Here is a 27,207-nt window from a genome sequence, read left to right as displayed (position 1 = left end):
TGTGCTTGGGGCTTGGAAGCCCAGCAGACCGCCCTCGTGTAACTTCATCGCAGTGCTCGTTTGCTTCTACCTAGAGCTACTGTTCCTGGGCTTCCCACCTCCCCGAGTCTCACCTACAGTAATCCCTACCATAAGCACCTCTGCGCAGCCCCCCTCTGCGCGGCGCGGGGAGCCCGGCCTGCTGCCGGCGCTAGAATGTCTCCATTGTGGCCCCGTGCAGGCGCTGTATATAATCCTTCTCTGCCAATATATGTCTTGGTGAGCTGCCCCCTTCCCCCCGCCGAAAAGAAAACGACTATTCTTTTCTGTTTTAAGTAGATTTCGTGCAATAAAAAACATTTTATTGCTTCCAGTAATTGGTATTTAATTTGCAGGCCTTTACAACTTGCAAAGAACAGACTGCTTTAGCCGGGGAGCTGGTATGTGTGTGCACTTTGTGGATTTTATTCCACTGGCACTTGCTTAGTTGACTGGTGTAAAATGATACAATTATGGTTTTGCAATCAGAAAGGCTGCAGATAAAGACCCGGAGAGACATTATAGGGTCCTGGGTCCAATTTGAAGCAGCAGGCAGGACAATATAATTTTAGGGGGCGCTGCCAGCCTCAGACATCAAAACTTGACTCCTGTTAAGCGTTTTCCATTTTACTGTCAGAAAATCAAAGGCTGTTATTTAAACCTGAGTCTCCCGAAGTTGATATTCTGCCCCCCTCCCTTTTTTTTATTTTTAACTGTCCCGGTAAAGCCGAGCCAACCTTGCACCCCCTGTCCCTTCGGGGGCAGGCCAGCACCCGGAGCCAGCTCTGCCTCTGCCCGTGGGGTCTGCAGCCGGCCCCGCTCGCCCACCCGCGGCCGCGAGGCCGTGGGGCTGCTGCAAATCCGCAGCGGGGATGTGCACGCGTGTGCACCGGGTGGGGGGGCGGGGGAATGGAGCTGGGACGGGCGAGGACAAGCCCCGAAGGGACATTTCGCGGACACCCGTGGGGCTTCCACGCAGCCCCGTGGCGCCGGGGGGGAGCGCGGGTGGGCCGGGTGCCCACGCACGGCTCCAGGCGGCTGCAGGTAAGCGAAGGGGGCAGGCGGCGGCAGCTGCCGCTCTGCAAAAACCTGGGCAAAGCCCCGGGCTTCTGCTCGTAATAAAGTCGCAAATGAATTACTCCGTCCCATGAGGCTCGAGCCGGTTCGTGATTTAAGCTCGCTCGAACGTTTCGCCGGTTTCATCCTGGGAAGGGGCGAGAAGGAGGGAAGAGAGAGTTGCGCCCTTGGCAGGGTAAATAAATAAATACCTAAACAGTCTTCTGTAGGAGAGAAGTTAATATACTCAATTATTTTTTCTGAAAAAGATCATAACATCTGGAAATTGATATCAAATGGTGTACAATCCCTGAGAGACGATAAACTTCCACTGTATAATATTTCCACTAGAAATCTTAATAATCCCATAAATCTTCCCTGTGAATTGGGAAAATGTAACAGTTCATTGAAATACTCATTGGGAAATAATTGAAAAAATGTAATAGTTCACTGAAATATTCGTGGGTTTTTTCCTTTCTTTGGTGCTGTTGCTAACTCTGTGCATGTGTGTAAATATTCCTACTTCGTTTTAAAGACATACACAGAATATTCCCCTGAGCGCTGCATACCATAAAAGAAAAATATGCCCTTTTGACTTATTAATCATTATTACAGAGTTCAAAATCGCAGCGTCCCTAGCACATTACTGGAGGAGGCAAACAATTCTCTCGGCGTGCTTTTTGTGTCCCTACCGTCGGTACAAACTTTGCAGCTCAGAACTTTTTCCCTCCTTTCCTGCAGTTATTTATTTATTTGTTTGTTTGTTTTTTTCCCTTCTGCCGGACTCTTCCGATTCTGCTCGAGTTATCCAGGGCGAGCGAAATCCAGGGGACGGCTCACCCATCCTGCTCGCCCACTAAATTGTAATTAATTACACACACAAAGGCTACGGCTTATTGCGATTCACCACGCGACTGTTTTCTTTTCCAGAAGTAAAAGTAGACGAGGGTCTGAAGGCGTCTGGGCTCCGTGTAATGAATGTATGAGTAATTAACGTGGCTGGAAAGATGCAGCTTCTTCAAAAATAGCTGGAGCGGAGAAGGGACGGGGTGCGAGTGTGAGCGTGTGCCTCTGCGCAGGAGAGAGGGGAGCGTTTGTGTGTGTTTTTTGCCTCGAATTAATTTACCCCTTTGGTTACGTTTCGAGAAGTCGGACTAAAGACAATTAAGCCCTTAGCATTTCTGTCACACTCCATTAATTACTGCAGCCCCTCCTGTCCGGAACGCTTCGTAACATATTCATCAGGTACGGCACCCGCACGGCAGCCTCCGCCTGGGAGGCAGCCTATTGTTAGCCTCAACTGCAGCCTTGCCTCTCTTCCTTATTTTACTTTTCGTCCAAGGTTGTTTGCCTCTCCTTCTAAACTGTTTTTCTAAAAATAAAACTCAACGTAAATGTTTTAAGATTAGATTTGCGGGGAAACGGTTTAATTTTCACCATATGTCTCCACAGCGGATCGCGGATTAAAAAGAAAAAAAAATATCTTTCCACTGAAGCTACCCCCCCCCCCAAAAAAAAAAAAAAAGATCTAATATAAAAATGTATTCTTCCCAATGCGTTTCCCTCCTGTGGGCCATTTTACGGCCCCCAAATAAATCTTTAAGGTTTCAGGGAGGGAAAAAAATAAAAAGTCCACTGACGACGGAAAAACAAGTCCTGCCATGGTAATGTCCTTTATTAATATTATAGATGTGTAGTGTGCTGGAAGGATCAATCATATCCATTCACAATCAGGATTAAGAGAGCCTATTTTAATGAAAATCTATTAGTCTCTCATTTGAGACACGGATGTTGCTTAAATCAATAAACAGCATAAAAGAGAATACGACGCAGGTTTCTAAATTAAAAAAAAATCCCATCTATGAAATGTGTTAAGACGTCTGTAAAATCCTGAAACCCTCGATCGATACTTATAAATATTTAATTAAAAAAAAAAAAACACAACACAAATTGAAAACCATTAACACTGCATCCATTCTTATTATTAAAACAAATTGTCCTTGGAATTATGTGCTGTGGAAATGGAGCCAGATTGAAAGGGCATCCTCTGAAATATGTTTACTCGCTTTCATGTAAACCAATAAAAATCTGCAGGAGTCTGTAGCATGAGCAGAAAGGTTTGATGTACAATGTCCATGATTACAGTCTCCGAATTAATCACGGGAGAGAGGGAGAGGGGGGAGAGAGACTGTTGGCGGTGGAGAGAGGGGACTCCGTTATCTACTCAAATCTTGCTCCTCGGGTCAGCGCTTATTAAAGCGTGAATTAAGACGATGATTTTTCTGTTTGCTTATTTGCCCCATTTCGCCCAAAATAAGCTGAAGCGGGGGGAGGGAGGGAGGGAGGAAATTGGTCTCGCTCTACGTCATCCCGTGAGTCAATGTACAAATGTAAATTCCTCTTATAAATATGAAATCCAATCCTTCGCCTTGGAAATGCTTAAAGCCAATGCAACGCTCGAACTCATTCACAATTATTCCTCTCGTTTAATTCGGAGAAAGCCCCCGATGGTCAAGAGGTCCCTCTGCGAGCGGAACGGAGAATAACAAAACTATTGATATTACGAGGAAAAAAAAAATAATTAAAAAAATCGCTCTTCTGTGGTACTTGGTCCGGAGCTGCTCCCCGGCAGGGCGAGGTTTCCCTGCTCACACTGCCGGCTTTATGGCCCCTCGGGCTCCTGCCCCGTGCGCTCCCGGCGCCGCTTTTCCCGCAGCTCGCACCCGGGGGGGGCGGCACGGCCGGCGCCGTGCGGGGCCCCGGGACGGCCACCGGGGGGGTGACTTTGCAGGGGGGGGCGGCTTAGAGGGGGGTCCTCAGCCCCCTGGGGAAGGCACGGGGGTAGTTGGGGAGAGGGAGGAGAAGGGGCGAGGGGGTGCTTCGCCCTGCGGGAGGAGATGAGGGGGTCCTGCACGGTGCCCCGGGGAGGGCTGGGGGGAGAAGGGGGCTTTAGGAGCGCGGCCCCCCGCAGGTGACCCGGGGGCCGGGCAGCCCCTGGAGATGCTGCCTCGTCCTGCAGGGGATGGGGACGGGGAGAGGAAGGGGGGCCTTTTGCCTAACCGGGGGGGCGGGGTGCCGAGCGGGCCGGGGGCGCCGGGGAGTTGTCAGTTTTGCGACAGGGTCCCGGGAGCCCCGTGCCTGCGAGGGAACGGGGTTTGGACAGCAGCTCCCTCCCTCTTTTCCCCCTCCCTCCCTTTCTCCCTCCCTCCCTCCCTCCCTCTCTCCCTCCCTCTGCCCATCCCTCCTCCCCAGCCCGTTATCAGGCGCAGCAATGAGCGCAGCTCCCCGCCGGATGCGCGGCCAAAGTTTGCAGCGGGGACGAGCAGAAGCGCCCCCCACCTTTCCCCGCACCCTCGCCCCCCTGCCCTCGCTGGCCGCCCGGCTGCGGGCTACGAGGGGGGGCCGGGGGCGCTCCCCGCCTCCCCCCGCTCCCCGCAGCCCCCAGGGCCGGGCCGAGCCCCTCATCCCCGCGACCCCCTCGGGGCTGCGGCCGGATCCCCGGGGAGGGTTACGATTTGCACCGCTATTTTTTTTTTAAATTCCCCCCCCCCTTTTTTTTTTTCTTTCCCCTTTCCCTTTCCGGTGCTTTGTTTCGCTTTTTTGCTTTCGGAGCCATCTGAGGCAAGTTCCCCCCGGCCCCGGGCTCCCTGCCCGGCTGGTGGCGGAGGGGCCGGGGGCTTTGCTGCGCCGTGTGCGCGCCCGCTGGCTGCCCCGGGGTCCCGCAGCCCCCCGAGGGCACCGGGACCCTGGGGGGCTTTGGGGGGGGGTGCAGCCGGCTCTCTCCACCGGGCGGGGAAGGAAGGCGGAAAGGGGAGGGGGGCTGTGTTTTTTTTTGGGGGGGGGGGGGGCTTGGGTTCGCCCCGGTCCCCAGGGGCAGGAGCCCCGGGGGCGGCGGGAAGGGTCGGGGGGGCGCGGGGAGGGGATGGGGGACCCGGGAGTGCGAGCCCCAGCGGCTCCGGGTGGGGGGGGGGGGGGGGGGGGAAGAAGGGCCGGGATTGTCTGTCTGTCCTTCCCCCGCTGGCTGGAGGAGCTGCGGAGGGGCTGGGAGCGGAGGGGGGAGCCGATCCCGGCCGGGAAAGTTTCCCCGGCGGCGGGGTCGGTGCGTCTGGGTGTCCGTCCGTCTGTCCGTGCGTGCCCCTGTCCCCGGCAGCCCGGCCTTACACACGCAGGCACATGATAGAGGCAGAAGCAGCTTGTGTTTTTTTTTTTTTTTTTTTTTTTTTTTTAGACATACATCGCTTCCACGTCTATCGCTTGCCTTTATTATTTATGTGGTGCCGTGTGATATACATTAGAGCCTCGGATTTGATTGGCGTTTGCAATGACAAGACCTGTTTGTTAAGTTGTAAGGCTTCCTCGGCTCCCTCACTTGTTAAATGAACTCCGGAGGAAGGATGCCACCGAGACACAACAATATAATAAATGTCAGGGATATCCGCAGGGCCGAGATCAAATGATCAATCCTTGTCCCCTAGATAATCATTTTAAATTCGCACAGGGGGAGATTGATTTTTTAAAGCCCTTTATTAATTGCTTCCTCGATTATTATTTTTCCCCCTCCTCCTGTGGTGGTGTTAACTCTGGTGCTGGGGGCACCTTTGGCTTAATTAAACGTATTTTTAGGGTTTTGGCGTTCTGCTAATTATCGGAGCAGTCGCACGCTCCCCTAGAAAAAGAAACAATGGCCCCTCGCTCGGGCAAGAAGCCTCCTTTGGTTGCAATTGAGAGCAGAGGGCGGCGTGATTACGGGCTCCGATTATCGCAAAGTCGAGACGAGGAACTGACACGGGAAGTCAAAAGCTAAACGAATAGAGGACCAAATTCCGCCAAACGCCGAACCCGCTGCCTTACAGCCCCGGGAGAAGAGGGGGAAATAAAATAGCCAGAAAGTCAGCTCCGCATGCAGCTCGAGCCGGGCGGAGAAGTGCTAGGAATGCCATCGCCGTTATCTGGAGATTAATTTCAGGCAGCTATTCAGGCGCACAAAGTAATAATTATTAATCCGGGGCTACACCAAAACTAACGGCAGCCTAGGAAGACCGAGGCGGGGAAATTAGTGCCGAGTCCTATCTTAAATCAAGCAGGCTAGGTTTCGTTAGAAAGAATGAAGAAAAAAAAAAAAAAAAAAAAGGAAAAGAAAAGACAGACGATGTAATGCTCTATCTGTCGAGTACAAACTCCCGTGCTAACAAATTACCCCTCCGCTGCACGCAGCAGGGCAGCTCTCCAGCCAAAGACGCATTTCAGATCGTGATTTCCCCCATCGGTATCTCCAGCCAACGTACGAGCAGCAAGCACGAAAACGGACCCCGCGGTGCTCCCCCGCAGCTGGCGAGCCCCCCGCCCCACGCCCCCTCCGAGCCCCCCGAGCAGGACCATGGGGGCTCCTCGCCTCTCCCTTCCCCGCAGCCCTTGGTCCCCTCCGCGCACCCAGCCCGGGCCGCCACAAGCAGCGCTTTGCAAAGAGCATTTTTTTGTGGGGGGGTCGCCGATCATTCCGACCGCTCGGTTAAGCCAAATTAGCTAAGCAGCGAAGCCGGTCGGATTTGGAGGGATCGCAACAAAACGCACGTCTGCAGCTTTTTGTTCGTTACCTTTTTATTGAACAATCATTTTCCTTTCCTCTTGGTAGCGACACACTTAATGGCAGGAGCACAGTTATTTGGTTAGCTGGGTCCGCTTTTACTCACAGTGTTGCCGCGCACAGGATGTCCTTACAGTCAATTAAGTCTTCCTCGACTTTCATTTCTGCAGCCCCTTTATGGAATGCAGACCCCGATTTTTATGTTTTGCTCCTTTTCCCCTCCCTTTTATTCCTCTCTCTCCCTCTCCCTCTCCCCCTCTTTTTTCGCTCTCGCCTCTTTGCCTCCCCAAACCGAGGTGCGGAGATGCCAAACAGTGATGAAATGAAAAGAAAGCCAATTGCTGGACTGAGGTGGGGGAGATAGCTGCTAGGAGTCCGCCTGCGACTATGGAGCAGGCAGTAATTGCTGGAGACAGGGAGAGCTGGGGGTTGGGCTGAGGTAGCCATGTATAAATAGTGTGATCTCAAATTGAAAGGCATAAATAACAGCAGGAGTGATCTAACCCTATACAGCCCATCTTCTACGTGCAAAAACAGCGTGCGGAGAGGACGGCCACATCTCCTACTGAAAACAAGTGGATCTCTGTGGATAAGATCACCGGGCAGCCATGGAAGAACTTACAGCTTTTGTATCCAAATCTTTTGACCAGAAAAGCAAAGAGAGCAGCAGCGGCAGTGGCAGCAGCAACAAGAAGGAGACGATCACGTACAGGGAAGTTTTGGAGAGTGGGTTGGCTCGCTCCAGGGAGCTTGGAAACTCTGACTCTAACCTGCAGGACATGACCGAGAGCAGCAACCACTGCCCGGTGCACCTTTTCAAAGACCACGTAGAGAGCGACAAGGACAAACTGAAGGAGTTCGCCGCGGGCAGGACGGCCGAAGGTAAGAGCGAGGCCGGCCGCCCTCCGCCCCGGCCCCCTCCCCGGCCGCCCCCGGCGCTGCGCAGCGGGTCCGAGCCCCGAGCCCGGCATTGCGGAGCTTTGCGGGGCTTTGCGGGCAGCCCCCCGGCCCCTGCCCCCCGTAGGCGCTTAGCAGCACCCGGCCGTGCGTGTGCAAGGCGCGCCCCGGCGTGCAAAAGGAGCCGCAGCCTCGGGCCTCCCCCCCCTCCCCGCCGCCCCCCGGCCCGCCGCCGGTGCGGTGCCCTGGGCGATCTCTCGCACGGGAAAAAGGGGCAGATGTTTTTAGGATATATATATATATTTTTTTTTTTTTTTTTTTGCCAGTCCGCGCCTTTAGGGACGAGGCAGCCTCGTCCGGGAGGCTCGCAGCCTCCGCAGACCTGCTCTTCCTGCTTCCGGGAGGCTGCCTCTCCCCCCGGGGGGGGATGGCCGATGTGCGGGGGGCTCCCCGCGACCCCCGTGCTCCGAGCCCCAGGCAGCAACCCGGGCCGGGCCGAGCCGAGCCGGGCCGGGCCGGGGCGAGGCGGAGCCTCCCCAAACAGGGGCCCTCGGGACCCTGCCCGCCCCTCTCACCTGGGCCGGGGGGCGGCCCGGAGGGGCTCGGAGCCGCGGCCCCGCTGCTGGCAGGAGGGAGGTGAAATAAAAGGCGATTTTCCAGCAGGCTGGCTCAGCACCGTGCCCAGGCTCGCGGGGAAAGGGGAGCACCGAAGGGCGGGGGGGATGAGAAAGTTGAGAAAGTGTCTCCAGGCGAGTTGGACAGGTGGACCTGCCTGGGGAGCTACTGGCCAGCCCGGGGTAATAAAAAGCGGTTAATAGGTTGGGGAACAACAGCCAGCCTTTCAGCTGTTTCCTCCCGTTTGATCTTGTTTAATAATAACTTTGGGTGAACGGCGATTTAATTTACAGCCCCGACGCTTGTGCAATATCCTTCTCCCTTCCACCCCCTCCCCAAATGGAAGGACCGGGTGCGATCGGGTCGGGTACCCGCATTTCTGCGCAAGCCGCTTCCACGCAGCCCTGCTGCTTGCGCTGCCCGGGTCGCGGGTTTGCAGAGGGAGAGGGATCAGCGGAGAGGAATTATCCGCATGGAAGACATTAAGAAAAAAACAAACAAAAACAAACAAACAAAAAAAAACCTAACAGGGCACGCTCCAGGAAAAAAAATAATCTTAAAAAAAAAAAAAAAGCGAACGAACGAAAAAAATCTCTCTGCTACTCCCCCTTTTCCCCGTGTATCGAAATTCTGGCTTGTATGTTTAGCTAATCTAATCTATGGAGAGGGGCTGGGGGTGGGGATGGAAGGGAGGAGTTGGAAAGAACTGAGATGCTTGTGACAGTTTAAATTCATGCCAGGTTTCAGTCTAATTTCAACTGATTCCAGCGTGTGATTTCAGTCCCACCGATATGCTAGTTAATATTTTATACCTATCACGGACATGCTGTAGCCCCGTATCTCCGAAAGGAGACAGAGCTTTTGAACGCGGCTCATTTTCCCTAGGCATTTGCTGGGTTAGTCCCCTCGTCTTTTAATAGAGGTTCCCCTTACAGGAGAAGCGCGAACAAAATGCCATTAAAAACAAGCAGCTAACACCCCTCGGGAGGCCGGACCCTTCCCAAAGTTTTAGGCAGGCGGTCGCAAGCCCGGAGCCGGGGAGCCCGGAGGAGTGGTTACGGTCGGGGACAGTTTGCATTTCAGAAGTCAACACGAGCTTAGTCATATGAATTTCGGAATGCCTTCGATTATATAGGCTTAGATATACGTGCATGCGCAGAGATGCGTGTAGATAAAACACGTATGCATGTGGTGAGGAGGGAGAACCGGATTGAATTCGGCACCGTCTGCTGATGCGGCCGCCCCGGCCCGCGGAGGGGAAGCGGGACAAAATCCCAGTACTCCGCCGGTGCCTCGCTCCCGTTCCGCTAACCGGGCTGAAAGGGGCACGGTGCTTTAGGCCGCTGGGCAAAGTAAGGAAGAAGGAGAGAAAGGAAGCGAAAGCAAGACGCCCCCAAAATCACACGCGTAGGCAAGAAAGGGCAGTCGCTTTCCCTCACTGCCCCCCAGTCCTACTCCCCTCTGTCCCGGACACGCGTGCCCAGGCGGCTGTCTCCATCACCAGCACTCCCCGAGCCCCCCATTGGGGCTGGGGGTGTTTGGAGGGGTTGGGGGCACCCCCGGTCCTTGAGCCCGCTGCCCCCCGACAGGCCGTGCGGCCGCGGGGTGCTTGGATCCGGGGGAAGGGGGGTGATAACGGGGAGGGGGACGGGAGAGGACGCTCTCGGTCCCAGGCCCGCGGAAAGTTTCTTGTACGAGGCAAACATTTCCAGCCCAGCTTCACCATGACCCCAGCGGGGAGCTTCTTACACAACCTTGTTTATTTCGGGAGAAAACAGCAGCGGAGAAACCCCCTTCCCCCGCCGCGGGGTACCGGCGGTTCTCCTGCCAGCCCCTTCCCCGGCCTGCCCCTGCAAAGAACATAAAGTTAAAATAGTAATAATAACAACAATAATAATATCTACATTTTTTTTTCTGCCGGGGAATCGGCCGTGCTCAGCCCGACGCGGTGCTCCCCGGCCCTGCCCCGACGGCGCGGCCCTGCCCCGGGCTGCCCGGGCCCCCGGTGCCCAGCGGTGCCCCCACGGGCTGAGCTGAATTTGGGGAAGCGGAGACGGGAGGGGGGGGAGCGTCCGTGTGCTGCGAGAGAAACTTGGGAGCGGTGCTGCGGGGAGGCTCAGTGTCGTTTTCCCCTTCCCCCTCCCGGCAGGGATCTACGAGTGCAAAGAGAAGAGGGAAGACGTGAAGTCAGAAGATGAAGATGGACAGACCAAGCTCAAACAAAGGAGAAGCAGAACCAATTTCACACTAGAGCAGCTGAATGAGCTGGAAAGACTTTTTGATGAGACTCACTATCCGGATGCCTTCATGAGGGAGGAACTAAGCCAGAGGCTGGGACTGTCTGAAGCTAGGGTTCAGGTAAGAGAAAGGCTCTGTTCCTGGAAACGTCCTCACCTCACCTCCTCCCTGCCAGCGGATCCTAGCGCAGTGCCCCGTTTCATCCCAAGCGGGGAGGTGAAGGCAGAGACGACACGTGTGATGGGGAAGCTGTTTGCGATGCCGGTGTACCTGTCCTGCCACACAATAAGGCTGCTCCGAGGGCGTCTGCCCGGTCCTTGCAATTCCTAGGAAGGTGGTTTGATTTTTATATTCGGGGTGGTGGTGATGAGGAGCCTCTAACAACTGTGCGATTTGCCTTTTCAAATTTTATTTTATTTATTATCGTATTTTTCCTTGCAAACGTGCCATTAACTCTCCCTTAATCCTCATTTCTTCTCCCCCTTCCTTTTATAGAGCCGTTTGTATAAGAAAAAAGGGGAGGGGGGTGGCAGAAAACAATCGCCGTGCATAAGGCTAGACGGTTCGGGTGCTCGGGGACGGGATTAGCCAGAGCCGGGGGAAAGGTGCCCCCTCTGCTTCGCACAGCAAGCGTATGAATGCATGGCACCCCATCTGCCGGAGTCTCCCCCCGGCCCTCCCATCCCGCTTCAGATGCAGCTAAATACCAATTAGCCTTCTAAACCTTGAAAATAGGTCCGGCTTGCTGTATTTCTAGGGCCATCGGAGCCGTCTGCTTCTGTGGCTTCGCATCGATTGTTTTTAAACTCGATTTGTGGCTTGCTGCAGGGGGAAAATACACCCCCTCCCCAAACCTGAACCCAACTAGGGAACGCATCCCCAAACCAGAGGTCTCATAAAAACAAACAAACAAACAAAATAACCCAGCACCCTAGAAATAATTAATATGATCAACCTGTGGCTCTCTGAGCAGGCCCGCAGAGCAGGAGAAACCTGCAGGAACCCCCTTGCTGGGTTAGGGCTCGGTGCTTGGCCTCAGAGACCCCAAAGCAAACCAAAACCCAGCCAGAAAAAGTCACCAAAGACCAAAGCAGCCTGGAGGCGATGGATGCGTGCACATGTACAGCTGCTGCCCGGGCGCCTGCGTGCCCATAGGTGCCCATAGGTGCCCGTGGGGGCATCGGCGGCTGCCCCCCGCCTCCGGCAGGGTCCCGCGGTACTTTTGGAAGGTGGTCGGTGCTCCCCGAGCCTGGCGGGGAGAGGCGGGGAGCGAGGGGCTGCTTTTTCCCGTGAGAGCCACGGGGGGAAGCCGAGGGGCAGGGTCCCGGACCCTTCAGCACGCCTCCATCCGAGCAGGCGAGCGAGCAGCTCGCTCCAAACAGCTGCCTCCCGGAGGCATTTCCCGAAATAAATAGCTTAGCGGGGTTGTTTTCTTTCTTCTTCTTCTTCTTCTTTTTCTCCTTCTTCTTCTTTTTTATTATTTTATTTTTAAAGGCTCTTTTCAGCTCCTGCCTCTCTCGGTATAGGAGAGCAGGGTAGGGGATGGCGCCGGGCACTCGTCTTAGAGAGGGATGCTTGCAGGGGATATTGCAGGGGTTCAGAGTGCTGCTGGCCTGCACTCTCCCGGAAGATTGATCTAAGCACACCATATAAATTAATGAAAAGATTAAACTTTTGCTGAAGGGGACATCAACTCTTATGTCATCTTCCCAGATCTTCTTACTTGGGCTCTGTAATATCTTTCCAAGGCCTTGATGTACTGTTTCTATAAAAATAAATTACTTGTAATTGAATTCTGCACTCTTTCTTTCAAGTACTTTATTACTGAGCAGCACCTTAACAGGATGTTCATAGTTGCAGGAAAATTGGTGCTTCAAGTGCTTACAGATCTTAAAACAGCACACCAAAAAAGAGAGAGAGAGAGAGAGAGAGAAAAGCGCTACTGATTCCGGTGGAGACTATGAGAGAGACAAATATGTTATATATATATTTAATCATCTTACAAAAGAGGTTTGCACGAATGAAAATAATGCTAGAAATAAAAGAAACATCAAGAGGGAAAAGAGGAGAAATAGATAATTAATTAGGAAATAAACTGAGAGCTTGATATCCATCAAGAAATGGAAATGGAAAAAAAAGCAGAAGGGGAGGGAAAAAAGGGGAAGATTTTTTTTTAAATACTTTCAGAATTGTTCTCTAATTCCTATCTGAAGCGCTTGTCCCTTGCTGTTAAAGGATATAGTTTCAATTTAGTGTGGAAATTTGCTGTAAATAAATTGAAGCTCCTATGGTAGCTAGTCCTTATTAACCTTTTATTTTTAGTGTTGTACTGGAAACTCATATCACCCAGCTGTCAGGGTTATAATTGAAAGTTATGAGACCATAGTGAGGAGCAGGCAGTAATTCAATTACAACAAATATCTTTGGGTTTATGGTGCAGGGCTAAATTAAATGTCATTATTCACTGTCTCTAATGGAAATCAAAAGGAAATCAGATTAGAGCATTTGTGAAAGAAATCACTGAGTGATCCTTAATGAAGAAATAACTGTCTAAAACAGTGTACTGTGCTTTACTTAGCATATTCATGACTAATTGGAATTGATCGTGAATCACACCAAGCCTGATTTATTATCGCTTAACGCAGTGGCTAATTCATCACTTTTATTCCTCATAACCTTATTTTTTCATAGCTAAAGGGAAAGGGCACTTCGTTTTCCAGATTTAAATATAATTTCTGTTTGAAAGATGTTCTGATTTGCAAGAGAAGTTGTTTAAACGCTGCTTAAATTCCTCCTGACAATTTATACTCCTTTGGAGAGGGAGAGAGAGAGCAAGGGGGGCCGGAGGGGGTGGCGTGCGGGGGGAAACACACACGAGGAGATTTCCTGCAAGGATTTACAACTGTAAAAAAAAAAGCATTATTGTCGCAACCGCCCGATGATATTTTGCGTGCTTATCTAAAAATCCCCAGCAGCCCGGCTTAAAGGCAGAGACGCTGCCGGTGCGCTGCGGCACGAAACGCAGCCGGTGCGGTGCGTGTCAGGATGCGGAGGGGCAGCCAGGGCTGCGGCGGCAGATGCGGACTTGTCGCGGGGGGGCCGTGTCGGCGACAGGCGACAGTGGGCAGTCCGCAGCGCCCCGCAGCCGCCCGCTCTCCCCGGGCCACCCCTGGCAGGAAAAATGGTGCTGGAAATCAGAGAAGGCCAATTCCTACTTAAGAAAATCACTGAGGTACCCGAGGTAATTAATGCCTTTGGAAGCCTTTCTTTGCACTAATTACTCCGTTGTAAATGACCATCATTAAGGCAATTGAAGAAAGCTTGAAGGGAAAATTTGATGTAGGAAGTGCAGTTAGTATTAATTAACCGTATGATCTCTTGGCAAGTGCGAGAACATCAAAGGTGGAAGGTGTTTACTTAGCTCCAAGATTTTATCAGCCGTGAAAGTCAATGTTTGTCCACAAGCGGTGGCTTTGGTGTGCGGATCAGGGGCCGCGCAACGTTTCGGTCCTTGCCTCTGACGGTCCCCTTGGGGAGAGTCGCTAAACCGAGCACCCCGGGAAAGTGACCAACATCAGAAATGCCCTCGGAAAAGTCGCGGTGGCGACTGAAGGTCCCGAGCTTGTTCGAGTCAGGGAGCCCGGAATTAGGGCAGGATTACTGGTTTGCAGGCGTTTCTCGGGCAGGGGCATACGTACTTTCTGAATCCCGGTCCGGGAGGATGTTGCTCTTCTCTGCTACAGAAGCGAGGTTTCTTTCACTCTAACGTTTTGGGGAACGGGAGTGACTCAGCCCCTTTGTTCAGCTCAGTGTCTCGCAGCTCCTCCGAGGTCTCCGGCATTCCCACGCCCGGCCCTGGGCGAGCAGGCGGGTGGCCCGGCCCCGTCTTTTAGGGGCCAGGTCCAGGGGCCAGACCCCATGCCGGCTGCTCCCTGGGCGCTGAGGTGCAATGGGATTGGGCAGCGGGTCGCCCCTGGACTTGGCGTGGGCAGATTTAGGGATTTGCCAGCGCAGCCCCCTGCTCCGGGCAGGGGGCGCAGGGACAGCCGCGGCTCTCCCCGGCTCCTGCCAGCCCGCCTCGGGGGGGCTCAGTGCGAAGCCCCCGGGTCCCCAGACTGCGGGGCGGCTTCTCGCCTCCTGGGTTCACCCCCCAAAAGCGGGACCCCCCCCCGCAGGCAGAGGGGTTGCCCCTCGGGCTGCGCTGTGCTCCCGGGGACGGAGCTGCGCGGAGCCTCCCGGCCCGGCTCCCCCCTCCGGCCCCGGCGCTAATCCGCTTTCTTAGCAGCTGCCCCAGTCTACCTCCAATTTCTTCTTCTTCTTTTTTTTTTTTTTTTTTGTTTTTGTTTGCCTTTTCTTTTTACAGGTCTGGTTCCAGAACAGGAGAGCAAAGTGCCGAAAGCAGGAAAACCAGATGCACAAAGGTGGGCAGGGGGCGCGGGCCGGCCGGGGGGCGGCGGGCTCGGACCCTGGGGCGCCTTCATTGCTCACCCGGCCCCGTCTCTCCCCGCAGGTGTGATCCTGGGGACCGCCAGCCATTTAGACGCCTGCAGAGTGGCCCCGTATGTGAATATGGGAGCCCTGAGGATGCCTTTCCAACAGGTAGTTAGCTCCGCTTTTCTTTCCCTTTCCCTTTCCCCCTCCCCTCCCGGCGAGCTCCGACCCCCTTTTCGTTTGCACGGGAGGAAGCCGGACACGTTTACAAGTGCCGTTTATACACAAGTTGGCACGTTTTAAAAACAGCCCGTAAAAAAACTTGGCGAAGGAGCCCCCGCCCTGCTGCCGACGGCTCAGCGCCCCTCGGGCCCCGGGGAGGGGGCTCCGCGACCCCCCCCGTGGGGGCACAAGGGGATGAGGGGGGCCTGGGTGTGGGGGAAACCCGGCCCTTAGCAGCCGGCTCTTGTCGCTTTCCCCCCCTCTTCTTCTTCTTCTTCTTCTTTTTTTTTTTTTTCGTCAATTAATCGGGGAATCGATTTTCCCGGCCCGAAGGGACCCTCCGCCACCTTCTCCTTCTCGGAGACACGTGGAGCTGACAGATTAATTGTATTGATTTTTAAAAGACATATTTGGACCAAAATAATTAAATACATAAATAAACTTCCCCCCCACCCCCCACCCCAAACTCCCCGGAGCTGAAATCTCTCAGTCAACCCAGCGTGTTTGCGCAGGTCGAGGGCTCTCCAAAGCAAACACCGCCCTGGCAGAAAGGCGGCGAGTTTTTTTAGCTAGGTTTAAAACAGAAGGAAAAAGGACAGAAAAAAGAGAAAGAAAAGAAGAAAGGTGTGTGTGTGTGGGGGTGGAATTAGTTGTGTAGCGGTTGCGGCGCGGATTTGTCCTTCGACTTGCGGTGTTACGGCGGGGTGTGGGGTGGGTTTGTCCTTTGCTTTGCGGTGTCCGGGCGGGGCGTGGGGTGGGTTTGTCCCTGTGTGTGCCGTGCCGTGCCGTGCCGAGCCGAGCCGTGCCGTGACGCCGTGTCTCTTCTGCCGCCGCCGCCCAGGTCCAGGCGCAGCTGCAGCTGGAGGGGGTGGCCCACGCGCACCCGCACCTGCACCCGCACCTGGCGGCCCACGCGCCCTACCTGATGTTCCCGCCGCCGCCCTTCGGGCTGCCCATCGCCTCCCTGGCCGAGTCCGCCTCCGCCGCCGCCGTGGTGGCCGCCGCCGCCAAGAGCAACAGCAAGAACTCCAGCATCGCCGACCTGCGGCTCAAGGCCCGCAAGCACGCCGAGGCCCTGGGGCTCTGACACGCTTCGGCCCCGGCCCCCCCCCCCCGCGCACACACAGCCCCTTACTCGACCCCCCCACACCACCCATCGCCCCGGGCCCCGGGCCTCCCCGCCTCCTGCTCTCCGTTTTTTTTTTATTATTTTTAATTTTTGTCCTCTTTTATTTTATTTGTTTCTTTTTGATTTCGTTCCCCTCGCTTTCTTTCCAGTACTTTCCGGCAGCCTTCTCCGGCTGCTCTCCTTCGCTTCATCCCGCCCAGCAGAGACTTCGTGGCCGGGGGGAGCCGGGGCGAAGACGGCGACCGTTGACGGCCGTTGGAGGCCGTTAGTTGCCGTTGGTTGCCGTTGGCGGCCGTTGGTTGCCGTTGGCGGCCGTTAGCGGCCGTTGGGAGCCGTTGGTGGCCGTTGGCGTGTGGGGAAACTCTCCCGGCCCCGGGTTCCCGGGCACACTCACACACACGCACGCACACACACGCAAACACAAACCAGAGACTTTGAAGAGGAGAAAGTAGGTGGGAGGACAGACAGACAGACAGAGAGGAGGGAAAGAGGAGAGAGAAAAACAAAACACCGCCGCCACCACCGCCACAACAACAGAGAAGGAAACGATCTCTAAATTATGTTAATCTGTGAACATTGGGGACCTTTGGATATTTTTTTTGACCCTGGCAAAAGTGATCGCTCCAGCATAACGTCATCCGCTGCTGTCAGTTTTGCTACCTTGTGCATGTGTCTAACTAAACACGTTTTGAGGATCAAAAGTATATTAGAACAAAACTAAACAAAACAAATAATAATAATAATAAATAATAAATCCTTGGGGCTGGTCTCCATTAAAGATGACATTTCTTTGTTGCCAACAGTATTATTTCACTGCCATGAATCTCTTCCATCACTGAGGAGCTGCTGCTGCAGAACTGGTTTGAATTTAAATGTGGAATTTCAGATCTGAGGCAAGGCAGTTTTTTCCTTTCTTTCCTATAAAAAAAAAAGCAGCAATAACAGAAAATGTGTGTCTCAAATGGCTATGTCCTTTGAAAGGAAAAAAAAGAGAGACTAGAATTTACTAATCTTTAACGATAACTTGAAAGATGGGAACACTAAGAAATGCACCTGTTTTGCCAGAATCACCTGAACTCAAAGAGATGTGTTGTGCCATAGAAACAGGTCAATTTTTCTATTTTTTTTCCCAAATGTCTGGATCGTTGAATTGAAATCTTGCTGTTTTACAGGATGTAGAAAGAATGACTTATACGACAAAGATGGACATATGGTTTTAAGGCATAATACTGATGCAGTGTTAATTTTAGTGAAATGCAATTAAGTGCAGTAAAGTGCAATACTGTAAATATTATAGATTAAAAAGAAATAGCCGTACTTATTCTGTTAATAACCGATTCTGCAAGAACCATAACTTAAGTCCTTTATGCTCAGACTGGTGCATTGCAGCTCCTTGCCAAAATGACAGTCTGAGTCCTCTATGAATGGATAAAGTTATATGTATCACATATGGGAAAAGGTAGATGCCATGATTTCTAGTCGAGTCAACGTGCCATATTTCTGGGAAGTAAGCTGAAAAGTCTGTATGACATTTTTTTGCAATCATTTTAAGTAAAGAGAAAAACCAAACAAACAACAACCCACAGAAGTGTTTTGTAGAGGTGGACAAGTTTGATATTTGGTCATTTTAAATTTTGCCTGTGATTTAGTTACCAAGTCTAAAGGTAATGCTTAAACAAACTAATATAAATGCAGAAATGATGGGGACTACGAAAATCCTTTAAATTTTTTTACCAAAGTGTCTGAGTTTACTGGCCCTCTCCCTTTCCCTTTCCTCCATACTTCCTTCTACTTTTTATGCTATTCACCTCTAATGAGTTTATTATATATATATATTTTTTTGGGGGGGGGGAGGAAGCGAGAGGGAAGAGGAAGGTGCAAATATTGGTCTTGTCTACATCTAACAAGACAGCTATTTGTTGCCTTTGCTATCAAGGCCTGCATTGGTGGAAGGTTATCCTCTCAACAGTACTGTTAAGCCTGCTTTTTATGTCTCATTTAACAACTCATTACTAGTTTTGGCCTTTGATGATGTTTATCAAATCCAAATATTACTGTAGGACAAAAAATCATACTGTAGAAAAATTTTAGACACTTGTCTCTTTTTTTTTTCTTTTCTCCTTCAAGTTTTGATATTTTCTAGCAAGCAAAATTTCTGAAATATCAAGGTTGTGCCATTTCCCTTCTATTTATGATGTGAGAAGTAGTTATATTATGGATTAGCAAGAGCTGAGAAATGTTACCTGCATTTTCTACCTCTCTGTGAAAGCCCTGTGCCTTTTTAAAACAAGGCCAATATATTAAGATAGTATTACTTGTTGCTGAGAACTATGGACAAAAATCTCAAGCAATTAACATTTTCTTATTGAAAGAAAACATTACCTAGAAAGGAAAACATTATTCATGATGATGTATGAATTTGTGGCTAAAGTAAGAAATTTTTAGAATGGTTCCAGTACTTCTAACATGCAGATATTAAAAATGATAAACATTACCATAGAGATGTTTTAGGCTACCAGAAGTAATTTGTTATACTCGATACCTACAGCCACTGAAGGAGAATTTCATACAAATGGTTGAATACTGAAGGCAAGGGAGTTTCTGATTTGGTGAACCGTTAGTTATCTCTACCTGATATCCAACTATTCCCCTTTCAAGTCCTCTTTTGATAGTTTATGAGGGGCTTGTGTTATTTTTCAGTCCTGTGCTGGATTTTCACAAAACAGTGAGTTTCACCCCTAAATAATTCTACAGGATGAACTCATTTGAAGCGATAGGTTTGGGGTCTGAATTTTCTTGGATGTTTTCAAATGAGGTTGCCTGGTGCTCCCGATCTCACAGCGTTGCAAGATGCATGTGCTGTATGCATCCCTCTCACATTGGCAGGAATAACTGCTCCACTACTGCTGTTTTACTAGGTACCGACACAGCAAAAATGTTTTTAGGTTTCTCTCAGAAATTTTAATGCATATTTTCTTTCTTGTATTCAAAAAACTTTGGTAATACAAATGCAGTTCCCTGCTAGCTTAAAATAAGGATGGTAGTGTAGCATACTTCTTTACAGAATTAAAATTTTTTACAGAATGAAACATTTTTACAGTTTCTCTGGATTACTAGGACCTTTTAATGGCTGTCCCAAGGGCAGCCTTGCTCTCCATCGCAGAAGGGAGGAAGATGGCAAGAGTTATCAGTTTAGCCTGTTTTGAAGGAGGTACCATAGATCGTCCTGGGGAAAGGGTCTGGACGTCGCTGAGAATCTGCCAAGGTACTTTGTGCTGTTCTTGCATTTCATTTAACGTGAAAGGAAATGGAAAGGTGCACTGAGCAAGGGCTGTAGCCAAAACCGGTTCTGCTTTATTTCTAGAATGTGTCAGTTGCATCAGTGGTGGTATAAAAACTTTGCTGTGATTTGGATGGCTTCTTCTTGCCGTCCTCACGTCACTGGGAAGAAACGAGGAGTTCTACTTGGGCTACAGTGTTATGGGCTGTACTTTTTGCTGAGTGCAAGTCACTGTGGCTCTGTTTGCCTTGGAGCTCCAGTGATCCATACGAACTGAGAATCTGGACTGAAGTGTCTACTCTGTCACTGTTATCACGTGTTCTTTCCTTTGCATTTTTTTTTTTTTTACTAATTATTTCTCTTCAGGAGGTTGAAGATAAGATAGCCAGGGTCCCAAGGTGCTTGTTAAAGTTTAAAAGTATTGTAACTGCGTTAGATTCTCAGGCATGCCAAGCCTCATTTGTGGTCTGTCATCATCCAACCTGATCTTTGCGTTATCTTTCATGGAGAAGCATGAGTTTTCCAAGACCATGAAAACAGCAGGCGCTGGGCAGAACTCCTTTGGAGCACGCCTTTGTTTAATGTGTGTGGATTGCTAAAGAATCTTCCTCAAACATTCGGTCCAGTATTTTGAAAAATAACTTGAGTGATTGCCAAATGAATAATGTTGTTTACAAACAAGCCTATAAAAAAAGCTTTGTGCATTACATGGGTCCCTTTATAATGAAAAAAAAAATAGCCTCTGATCTTTTTTTGAACTGTCAAATAAGCTTAAGTATTTCATCCATTTGTATCAAAAGAGCAAGCAGATTCCATGGTTCATTTTTATTGACTTGGAAATGTGTGAAAAAAATTATACTGGATTTTTTTTTTTTTTTTTGCTTAGTAGGGTCATATAGATGTAGTGACATTTTGGTTAATATCATAATACTTAGCACTTATATCATGTTTATTTGCAAAGAACTGTATAAATGTTTATTATTTAATCTCAGCCATTATGAAGTAGATAAGAATTATTATCCCCATTTTTGTAGAAATTAAGGCATATAAATCAAAGACCAGTTTCCATCACTCATAGACAGCACCGAGTATTTTTACTTTTGATTTTGTAATGTAGCAGCATCCCCCGGATCATAATCTGACAAGAAGTTCATGGTGCCAGGCACCTTTCAAAACTGTGAGTAGCAGAGGCACAGCTCCAAGGCATTTGAACACCATACCTGACTTTATCAGAAGTCTGAAAGGGAACATTGAGCATGATTCAGAGTGGCAGCGTGTTCTCCACAGAACAAGAAGTTACTGCCCGATCCTCTGACCTTGGACATCAGTGGGAGTTTTGTTTGTGACTCAGCGGGGCCAAGTTGTGACAGTGCTAAGGCTAGAGCTGAAAATCGGAGTTCCCAACGGCATGCACAAATTGCTAGAAAACCCCAAATTTCCAGCTTCCCCTACTATAAATTTTTCACAAAGACCAACTGTGCTGATGTCAATTCTTTGCATGCTTTACCTGCTATATCTTTCAGTCTTATGTTTGCCTATAAAATAATAATAAGACATGATTTGGATTGACATAACACGTTGGGACTGTTGACTCAAATACAGTAGATATGTAGTCCTACAGAAATTCAGATCTCTAAGGCAAGTGCAGGTTATGATTTTTTTTTTAGTGACAAAAATACACATTCTTACTGCTCTTTTAAATGTGCTAGGCAAAATAAATTGTTTCTTTGTTTTTTTAAACAGATTTTTTTTTTTTTGAGACATTCTTACTTTGGAGATGGCAGGCTTTTTCCCCCCTTAAGTTTGAGAAAAATTTTTGAAGTACGGTAAAGATAGATTACAAGTCTTTCTTAGAAATGTGTTTATTTTTGTAATGTCTAATAACTAATGATCCAGGTGACATCCTTGGAATTGTTAATGGTACTCAACTCTATAAAGTGCACACAACCAATATGGTTGGAAATTTTGTTGTGTTTAAGAAGGATTATCAAAGAGCCCCAGTTCTCATCTGTAAGCAGCCTACTGACCCCACTGTGGTGTTTTTTTCCCCTGATATGTCATAGTTCCCATAGTTAGCAAGTTTCAAAAGAGCTGTGGCTAACATAGTCGCTTGAAAACTTCTACTGGTTGCAGTAAGATGCGGTGTACCTGGAGAAGGCCTGGTATTGGAAACAGTAAAAAGAAATGCGATGTGCTGCAGAGTGCGATCTCTCCTTAAGAGAATAATTGAGCCTTTTGGTTTATGACTCATGCTGTTTGTAAAATTACATCTCTAAGCTGCATCTTCTTTAAAAGGTGCACCATGGGTCTTATTGATGTAACCCAGTGGCTGTTATTATATTGGTTATTTCTGTTAATTGGCCTTTTGAGCTAGATCAGTGAAAGGCCATAGGCTTTGGCGTTTGAGGCATTCTTCAAAAGGGGTATGATACCGGGTATCCCTCAAATTTTGTTTGTCTGTTAGACAGATTTGATGCTAACAGTTGGTGCCTAATTTTAGTAAATCAGCCTAGAAATTTTCTGATTTCCAATAAACAATTGAAACTTGATGCAGTTCATACACCTTATATTGAAAATTGATATTTAACTAAAATCAGTTGAAGAATGTAGAAAATATCAGATTTTGAAGCTTAAGATATTTATTGAAAGGTATGCTTTCATGAATCTAGGCTTATGGTATGTATTAATTACATCAAAGACAGGCAAATATCTCTGTTCCTTTGTATTAATGTATGTGGATGTTTTATTTATTGTTTTGTTTGAAAATTTCTAAATGTGTATTATTTTAATTATGTTGAGTGTAAATTTGACAATGCTTTGCATTTATTTTTATATTTTTTAAACCTGTTGCTTTTGCAAAACTATGAGCAGCCAGTGCGATTTGCAGTACCATTGCGTTGTTTTGGTTATGTACACATAGTGTGTCTGAGTTTACAGACATTTCAGGGATTGCTAAAATGAAAAAAAATATTCCAAAACCAACTCGTCTTAAAAGTTTGTACCCCTTTGCTATTGTGGAAGAGAAAAACAAACAAACAAACAACTTTTTAAGGTTTCGGTTATGCCAGCATGCTCCTACATGAATTCACCAGACATGTTGAGTTCCAGTTTCAGAGTGTATTATGTTGAATCACATGATATGAATGTACATCTTGTAAAAGTGAGATATGAATAAACTTATGAATATTTGTAATCATGTGTTAAAGAATACCCCAAAAATACTACCAAAGGGTCTATAAGTACTAAGGTATTTTCTCCTGTTAAAGCAGAACTTTTCTGTATTTAACACTTTATTTAACACTTATTTTATTTTTTTTTTTAAACATCATACTCCCTTTCTCCTTGCAAGGAATGAATGCAGTGCATCTTAATCTGTAGTTGTAGTTCTTACAGATCTATCACTGGCTCCAAACTTAGTATTACAGAGCAAGTTATAGCTTAGTGAAGACTAATCAGAACCTAGCCTCTTGCATCCCATCTATGAATAATTTATTTATTTATTTATTTTAGATTGCTAAATTGTCCTTAGCATCAACTGAAATAAAGGACTCCACTTATTGGACTATTCTATAGATTGTAATTGATGGGTGTGATCTGTTGTCTGCTCAAATGAGTAGGAGAGGCATTAGATCAGGCCCTTATGTGTAAAGCAATTAAGGATTTTTGCACGTCCCTGATTATTAGTACATTAGATACCATTTTCTCCTATAGTTTTAATCTTTACAGTAGTGAACTGTTTTTTCTGGTGTTGAAAAGGATACCTAAGACATTCTCCTATTCCAATGCACTGTGTTGTTTCAACGGCAAAAGCAAACTTGGTTTGTGGAAATTTGTTAAGAGTCTGTGGGTCAGGTTCCAGTGTTGAGATCTAGTCACAAACATTAGTGTAGACTTATCTTGTTTGAAGGCCATCCCTTCTGACACATATGTTGCATTTAAACTTCATCAGCCTTGCATGAGGGGCAGCTCCCTGTCCCAGACATTCCCCCACATCCTCCAGGCAAGTCCTTTTCTTGTCTGCAGCTGGCTGTGTAAACTGAAGTAAGAATTTGTACCTGGCTTTTCTAAATCCACATTTTCTGCAAGTATTTGCATTTTCTGGAGGATCTGACCTGGAACATAACTGGAAAGCAATTGGTACAATATTCGCATATCATGATTGCTGTTTCTCTCTAAGTGAACGCCACAAACTGACATCCTGTTTTTCCTGTCATTAACTATGTAAGAGACAGGCTATTATAAAAAAATTAATCCTTCCTTTCTGTCTCTTAAAGGTACGTGGGCAGTGAATGCTTGTCAGTAGCATGTACTGTATGAGCAATCAGAAAAAATATAAAGTGATAACAGCATGTGCTGAAAGATTAGCTTCACCAGAAGACTAGTAGCAATATAAAATAAATGTTTAAGCACATTTTTTTTTATACTCATTTTCAGTTCAGATTTTGGAGTGAGAGAAATTCTTTTGGCAATTAGTTTTTTAGGGAGATTTTTTTTCCTTCTTTATTTTTGTTAATAAGCATGCTTTTCAATGGCTACAAGTTCAATTCACTTCTGAATTCACTGGCATTTCTGAGGGAGGTTTCCTCTCTCTTGTCTTTGGGTGTATTTTTCTTCTTTGCATGAGAATTTATTTTTAATTCAAAAAATACTTTAACTCAATTGTCATCAGCATTTTTGGCTACTGTCTCTAGTTCTCTCTGTAGGATCAAAATTGAATTGGATAAGAATAAACACAGTAAGAAAATAAATGCCTTATGAATTGTCAGTAAAATTTTCCTCTCTTTCTTGAGTAGCTCCTCTTTTAGACTTATTTTTTGTGTTGCATACATCTGAAAAGAAAATTATGAGGAGCTGCACAGGAAACAGGACTGAGTATCTGTAGGCAGGTATACCCACGAACTGTGGAAAAACTACCAGTATGTGTGGTTGAGTCCTATACTGCCTGCATATCTAAAACTCTAGTTAAAAATAAAAAGAAACCTATATACTCAAGTCTGCAGAGGCAGCCACAGAAAGACAGATCTAAACTCATGGACCACATGTAAATGACTAGCAATTGCACAACAAAACAAAAGGAAACACATGTAATTTAATTTCCCCAAATCAAATACTCAGACTTTGTTAACAATATGATTAAGAGTAATGACACTAATCTTACATTTAATTGCTGGTTTATAATTGCTACCAAGAGGATGTAAAAATACAAGGTCAGAAAGCTGTATCCAAAGAAGGGTCTTTATGTCTCACTCTAAAGTTAGACTTCAGAGGAATTTAAACCCTTAGTTCCAAAACCTTAACACAGGACTCTTGGCTGCTTCTCAAACTCTATTGAAGCCTGGGGGCTGCAGGTCCTCTAGTTTCACACATTAAATTTCTCCACGAGCCTAATGTTCTGCTTTTGTGCGTGCCTGGCACCTGTCAGATCTCTGCGGCTGGGAGGCTTTCTCCTCCGTTAGACTGACTGAATTACAGAAGCTGGGCATCTGCTTCATCTTGCTTAACTTCAGATATTTACAGTGCAGTCATCCACAGCAGAACTTGTCAGTGGAAACAAACGGACTCTTTTAGCAAATAGGTGAGTGTATTAAGGATAAACTTTAGAAGCAGCCTGGCTCAGATGTAGCCATCTACCCTGTAGACACCTCTCTTTGGACAAAAAAATTCCATGGCAGGTGTCTTCCACATACTTCCTTTGTGTGTCCTCCACTGCGGAAATGATGTTCCACCACTTGGGTTTCTTCAGAGGAGATTTCCTTTTACACAACAACTCAGTAGCTATTAGATTCACCTAGGAATCTACAATTTGGGATTTCCTGCTTTCTTTTGTCTGAATAGATGGGGTAGCTGAAAAGCTAGAAATCTTGATACTGGAGAAATACTTTACAGGACAAGCTAGACAGGGATCTGTTGGGAAAAAGTTGACTGTAGCTATGCCATTTGGATAGCATAGCAGGCAAATGCTATGACTGCAGCTCTAGCTGGTTTCACTAGCACTTTTTTTTTCTTTTCCCTGATGTAATAGTCAACCAAAGCACGAATTGATTTTCTACAGGTACTTGGGAAAAAGAACTATCATAGTTTTCCCTAGGTGTGGCTCAATATGATAAGATTTGAACATTTCCTAAATATATCATCTTTACACAGCAAAGTTCCTAGATTTCATGAAGTTTTCAATTTTCCTCTCTTCCTGGTTGTAAAAAGACCTCTTGAGGGGAGTGATATAGAGGTACATATACATATAAACATTGATAAACAAATCCATCAAAGCCTAACAGAATTTCAAGTACCGCGTATACAGACTTAGGATCTTTAGTGAAGCAATCTCATATGGTTCCATCTTATGTTATCATATGATTTTTTACCACAAGACCGCTGTCTTAGTTAGTACATGAAGTAAGCTGTGCTCAAGGACTGAATCAAGACTGTGAAGAGAATGAACCTTTTTTCTAGGAGTGCACCTCACTTGCTTGATGTACTTGTAGCTGTCCATATGTAGACAAGGGGGCAAAACACTGCAAAAAGAGTAAGTTCGGCTTTGTCGCTAGCACAGTTAATGATCATGGAGGAGAAGTAGATCTATCCAGCTATGGGCTGATACTACTAGGTACTTCAAAGGTAGTAAGGCATTTCCAGGATATCCATTAATGTGTGCTTTTTGTGTTTTAGGGGTTACAGTCATGAGACTGGGAGTCTCATGTACTGAAATGCTCAGTTTTGGCTGTCACAACTTTAATTAACAGAGGCTTGGGACTCTGAGGAAGTGAGAAGCATTATGTAGCAGTGTAGATTTGTTCAGTCAATGTACCATTGACTTTTTAGGTAGGTCGTTATGTCTTTCTACTTCATTCTATGAAATGGGTTTAAGGACACTTTCCTAGCATGTGCATAGGAGTGACACTCTCCTAGTGTCTACATAGAGGGATTGTGACCATAAATTCATTAATCTTTATAGTATATTGATATACTAGATTTGCAAGCATCAGCACAAAACCCATGAGTCAAGAAGAAACTTTGTATTCAATGCAATGCAATGCAATGTTTGGAGGATGTGCAGTAAATAAAGCATGTGGATGAAGAGAAATATTGAGCAGCTGCTGTATTCACTGAACACTTTGCAGAGAATAAAGCTGGGGTCCTGTGGAAAAAAAAAAGAAGAAAGAAAAGACATCTTATAATTAAAGTATGTATCATAGTGTGTATACACATGGGAGCAGAATTCAATTGCACAGTAAATGCCAGTAATGGCACTTCCTGACTTTTGGGTGTTTAATGAATTAATGACCACTTATTTTTTAGCCTTAAGTATAATTTCCTTCAACATTTACATATCTGATTGCCTAGTTATTCTTTTTCAAATTAAAAATTTAAAAAGCCAGACTGTATTCACTGTAGAACGATTAGGTCTGGGTCGCTGGACTATCTGCTGAAGTCTAGAGATGACTTGATCCACAAAAGAGCCTATGTTAATAGAAGATAGTTATGGTGTCATAAGCTTACATAAGACTTGGTAAAATCAGCTACCTGAAGGAGTATTGAACTTATTGACACAAAATGTACGGAAGGCTTCATTTTATGGACATTGGAGCCCTCTGATTTGAGGTTAAGAGTTTGGGGCCTCTTGTGATTAGAGATCAGAAAGACGAAGGTTCTCAGTTTACATAAGATTTCAGCACAGTGTGTCTCTGCTTAACAGTAAAGGATATGAAAGGCTCACAGAAATTAACTGGTGAGCGATCT

General features: G+C 47.6%; 1 protein-coding gene across 2 annotated transcripts; it reads left to right on the top strand.

Annotated features, from left to right (window-relative positions):
• The first annotated feature begins 7,124 nt into the window (after positions 1–7,124).
• Positions 7,125–22,663, top strand: SHOX (SHOX homeobox). Of its 2 annotated transcripts, XR_010826581.1 has the most exons (6): positions 7,125–7,540; positions 10,320–10,528; positions 14,772–14,829; positions 14,919–15,007; positions 15,903–17,297; positions 19,308–22,663. XR_010826581.1 is itself a non-coding variant. In XM_048081156.2 (5 exons), exons 1-5 carry the CDS (start codon positions 7,267–7,269, stop codon positions 16,146–16,148), a joined length of 876 nt encoding a protein of 291 aa, XP_047937113.1. In that variant the 5' UTR covers positions 7,125–7,266; the 3' UTR covers positions 16,149–22,663. The 2 variants fall into 2 exon arrangements, 1 of the variants encoding a protein (XP_047937113.1); XM_048081156.2 differs by having other exon boundaries at positions 15,903–22,663.
• The last annotated feature ends 4,544 nt before the right edge of the window (positions 22,664–27,207 follow it).

This window comes from Anser cygnoides, chromosome 1, assembly GCF_040182565.1.
Source record: "Anser cygnoides isolate HZ-2024a breed goose chromosome 1, Taihu_goose_T2T_genome, whole genome shotgun sequence".
Lineage (NCBI taxonomy): Eukaryota > Metazoa > Chordata > Aves > Anseriformes > Anatidae > Anser > Anser cygnoides.
This window is presented reverse-complemented; position numbering and strand designations above follow the sequence as displayed.